At 45.3% G+C, this 4,798-nt stretch overlaps 1 protein-coding gene across 1 annotated transcript; it reads left to right on the top strand.

Moving 5' to 3' along the window:
* Nucleotides 1-412: 412 nt before the first annotated feature.
* On the top strand, nucleotides 413-1,030 carry IVL (involucrin). The gene has a single exon (XM_029227641.1). The coding sequence runs from the start codon at nucleotides 413-415 to the stop codon at nucleotides 1,028-1,030; it is 618 nt and encodes a 205-aa protein (XP_029083474.1).
* Nucleotides 1,031-4,798: the final 3,768 nt, after the last annotated feature.

Genomic DNA, 4,798 nt, shown 5'->3' with positions numbered 1-4,798 from the left:
CCTTTCTTTTCCTGACACCTTCCCTCTTCCTGTCATAATCCCAGAGCTCATCTCTCTTCTTTGTACATGAAGGTCAGAAACAAGGGACAGACAAGGATAGGCAAGAGCAGGAGGTGAAGTGGTACCCAGCCCACCTTTGCAGAGCACCTCTGGAGAGTCCTCTTTGTTGTCTCTTGGGAACAAGAGGCTCCCAGGAGGGCCTTTCCCTGCCCCTCTCCATTCCTACCCTTCACTCTGCTGCTTCAGGGGAATGATAGCCCAGCGTGGGTGGGAGAGTACCCCACCCAAGGGAAGAGGGGATGCTGAGAAACCAGGCGCTGCTGCATATTTCCAGGGGTTCATCTACTTCCTCGCCTTCAATTAACCCTCTGACCCATCCTGATTTTCAGGTTGACCTAAAGCAGCTTCCAAGATGTCCCAGCAACGTACTCTGCCAGGGACCTTGCCCCCTGCCCCCAGTAAGCAGTCCCTCAAGCCTGTTTCTCCTCCCACCAACATCCAGCAGGAGCAAGTGAAGCAGCCAACTCCACTGCCAGCCCCATTCCAGAAGGTATCCTCGGAGTTCCCAGGGAAGGATCCCATGGAGCTCGGGAAGAAACACACAACTCCTGTGAAGGAGGTGCCCAAGAAAGAGTGTGAGCCACGGCAACAGGAGCCACAGCAGCAGGAACAGCAGCAGCAGCAGCAGCAAGAGTCACAGGAGCCAGGAAAGCATGTGGACCAGCAGCAGAAAGAGTCACAGGAGCCAGGAAAGCATGTAGAACAGCAGCAGCAGCAGAAAGAGTCAGAGAAGCCAGGAAAGCACGTAGAACAGCAGCAGCAGCAGAAAGAGTCACAGAAGCCAGGAAAGCACGTAGAACAGCAGCAGCAGCAGAAAGAGTCACAGGAGCCAGGAAAGCATGTGGAACAGCTGAAACAGGAGAAGAAGGTCTTGGGCCAGCGGCTGGATCAAGAGCTAGCAAAGAAAGATGAGCAACTGGAAAAGAAAGGGGAGCAGCAGCTGAAGCAGCAGGAGGGGTTGCTGAAGTAGCCTCTGCTTGTCCCAATTCCTGGCCAGGTCCAAGAGACCAACCCAGTCCAGCCACTGAAGGGAGAAGTCTTGCCCCCTAAAGAAGCAGGAGGTGTAGTGTCCCCCAAATATAAGTAACCCCCCCTAGGGTCCCAGAGGCCCCTGGAAATCCCACACAAGTGAAGAGAGAGCCAGTGGCCTGGCTTACCTCCACTCCCCAGCCTGGGTGGCCCACCTTATCTGTGAACCTGCCTGACCCTGTCCTTCTGCATGTCCGTTGGATAGGGCTTGGCGGGGAGGGGAGCTATTGCCCAGCACCCACCCCTGATGAGCCCAATCCCAACCTCAGGTGGCCAGAGCCTCTGCTTGAAGAGACAGTGACTACAGCAACTCTGACTGCATCCCCACTACTATTGTTGAATCTGTGATTGTGTTCAATAATACAGAATAAATGCTGGAAGACCTGGGATCCTGTATTCTCTTTGGCTTTTTACCCTCTGTCCCTCACCGTATAAAAACCTGTGTGGGGATTAATGGTTGCAAATGACTCTTGGCCAATTTCCAAAGGAAGACAGACATTTTGACCCCTTTTTAATTCTGCTCCCCAAACCATTCAATACATTCAACGGCTTCTAAAAATGAGATCACAACAACACCAAAAGAAAACAAAACAACTTCATTCATGCACCTGAAAGGAGCACTTAGCAGTCATGAAACAACTTCGTTCATGCACCTGAAAGTAGCACTTGGCAGTCATGAAGAGGAGATAGGTTATTCTGGTTGGGGGAAGAGGATCTATTCATCTCAGTTCAACACTGCTTTACATTATAGCCACGGAGCCCAATCCTAGCCCATGGCCAAAGGCACGGGGAGGTAGTGGAGGCTCCACCTGGGTTCTGGTCCCTGCCCAGGTTTTCTCTCCAGAGAATGTCCTCTTGGTTTCCAAGAGTCTTACTAACTGCCTCCAGGGTTGAGGAAGACTTTAGGAAAGCAAAGAAGCAGAACTGGCAAGATGGGGAGAGGAGAGACTCCTGGGACTGGTCTCTGAAGGAGAAAGTGACAGTGTCACTAAAGGAAGTAAAGGTTGGGCCAGCTGGAATCATGGAAGCCAAAGTGCTGAATAGCCTGGACAAATACAGATCCAAGGTCATTGCAGTGGTTACCCTCCCTGACATTTCTGTAGCCTTTCCTGTCATCAATCACATCAGGACGTGGGGGCTCTCTCCTTCCTGGGAATCACCTGGCTCTAACTATTTAACCACATCATCTCAGGCAGGTTGTCTCAAGTTACCCAAAGCTATTTCATCATAGCCATGAGCATATGTCAGGGACATCCCTTTGGAGACTGCCATAGGCACCCAAACTCAATAGGTTGAAGGGCACTTAGTATCTCTTACTGCCCACCCAACTCCAGGGACACCCACTGTCATTCCTCCTTAGGTATTCTCTCTCTCGGGTGATGATACCTTCTCTGCATTCACCGAAGCCAGAGACAACACATCATTCTAAACTCCTTTCCTTTGCTTCCCTACTCTCCACCAGAGACCAAGTCCTTGCTACGCTTACCCACACCTCCCAAGCTTTGACTGAGGTCATTTCTCACCTGAACTATTGCAATGGCCCTCAAGCTGTTCTCCTTTGCTCCCTGTCTCCACACACCCTGCAATCCACCCATCACACAGAGGACAGGGCGTTCTACTTAGAATTCTGATCCAACTACTTCACTCCTTGAGTTAATGCTTGTCAGCGGCTCTCATTATTCAGAGGATGAGAATGAAGGCTCAAGTCCTCCTAACAGGACAAGAGTTAAAAGGAAGTCTGAGTAGAACTGGTTGGGAAGATTGGGGGCACAGTGAGAAGTAATCAGAAACACCCAGAATATGTGCAAATTTTTTTGAAGTCTTAGGTTTTGATTTTTTCGTAGACCTTATTTTTCTCTTATTTTCTTTTTCAATTTGTTTATTTAACTATAGTTGATTTACAATATTGTGTTAGTTTCAGCTGTACAACTTCAGATTCTTTTCCATTATAGGTTATTACAAGATATTGAATATAGTTCCATATGCTATGCAGCAAATCCTTGTTGCATATGTATTTTACAAATAGTAGTAGGTGTAATAGACCTTTCTTTAGAACAGTTTCCAATTTATGAAAAAGTCAAGAAGACAGTAAAAAGTGTTACCATACACTTCACACCCAGTTTCCCTTATTATTAACATCTTACATTAGTAGAGCACATTTATTATTATAATTAACAAAACGGTATTGGTACATTATTATTAACTGAAGTTCAAGGTTTCTTCCTATTATTTTAGTTTTTACCTACTGTCTTTTCCTGTTTCAGGATCCCATCTAGAATATCACATTACATTTAGTTGTCTTGTCTCCTTAGGCTCCTCTTGACTGTGACAGTTTCTCACTTTCCTTGATTTTTGATGAACTTGACAGTTTTGAGGGGTCCTGGTCAGGTATTTTATAGAATATCCCTCAAATTGGGTTTGTGTGATGTTTTCTTCATGATTAGACTGGAGCTATGGGTTTTTAAGAGGAAGACCCCAGAGGTAAAGTGCCTTTTTCATCACATTATTTAAAGGGTACGTACTATTCACATGATTTATCACTTTGATCACCTGGCTGAGGTAACATCTATCAGGCTTTGCCACTCCCCTCATCCTCTCTCCAACATCCCATATTACTGTACTGTATTCTTTGGAAGGAAGTCACTGTGCAAAGCCCACAATTAAGAAGTGGGGAGTTGGGACTTCCCTGGTGTTACAGTGGTTGAGAATCTTCCTGCTAATGCAGGGGACACGGGTTCGAGCCCTGGCCTGGGAGGATCCCACATGCCGTGGAGCGACTAGGTCCGTGAGCCACAACTACTGAGCCTGTGCGTCTGGAGCTTGTGATCCGCAACAAGAGAGGCCGCGATAGAGAGAGGCCTGCGCACCGCGATGAAGAGTGGCCCCCGCTTGCCACAACTAGAGAAAGCCCTCACACAGAAACGAAGACCCAACACAGCAAACATAAATAAATAAATTAATAAACTCCTACCCCCAACATCTGAAAAAAAAAAAATGTGGGATGTTAAGCTCCCCATCACTGAGGGTGGAGTGTCATCATAAATTATTTTGAATTTCCTCTATAGGAAATGTATCTCTTCCCTCACCTTATGTATGTATATATATATGGACATATGCATTTAATCATTTATTTATGTCAGCATGTACTCATGAATATTTATTTTATGCTTTGGGCTATAACCCAGTAGTACTTTACTTTCTATTTCATTGTGGTGAAATAAATATTACATAAAAGTTACTATATTAATCATTGTACAGTTCAGAGGTATTAAGTACATTCATGTCGTCGTGCAGCCATCACCACCATCCATCTTGCAAAATTGTAACTCTGTACCTATTAAACAACAATTCCCCATGACCTTCTACCCACAACCCCTAGCAACCACCGTTCTACTTTTTTTTTTTTCCTAATCTCCCTTTTTCCCCTACACCACTGTTTCTTGTAACCACTATTCTCCCCTCTGCGACTATAAGCTCAGCTTTTTTGGTCACAAATATCAGGGTTTCCTCCCTTTCTAAGACAAAATAATATATCATGTATTATATCTATATTACATCAAAATATAATATAATGTTATATACCACATTTTCTTTATCCATTCATCCACTGACATTTAAGTTATTTCCATATCTTGGCTATCATGAATAATGCTACAATGAACATGGGGTATCTCTTCAAGATACTGATTTCATTTTCTTTAGATATATA

The sequence above is a fragment of the Monodon monoceros genome, unplaced genomic scaffold, assembly GCF_005190385.1.
Source record: "Monodon monoceros isolate NGI ecotype Baffin Bay Population unplaced genomic scaffold, NGI_Narwhal_1 Super_Scaffold_18, whole genome shotgun sequence".
NCBI lineage: Eukaryota > Metazoa > Chordata > Mammalia > Artiodactyla > Monodontidae > Monodon > Monodon monoceros.
The sequence above is the reverse complement of the archived record's forward strand: the minus strand, read 5'-3'. Positions and strand labels throughout refer to the sequence as shown.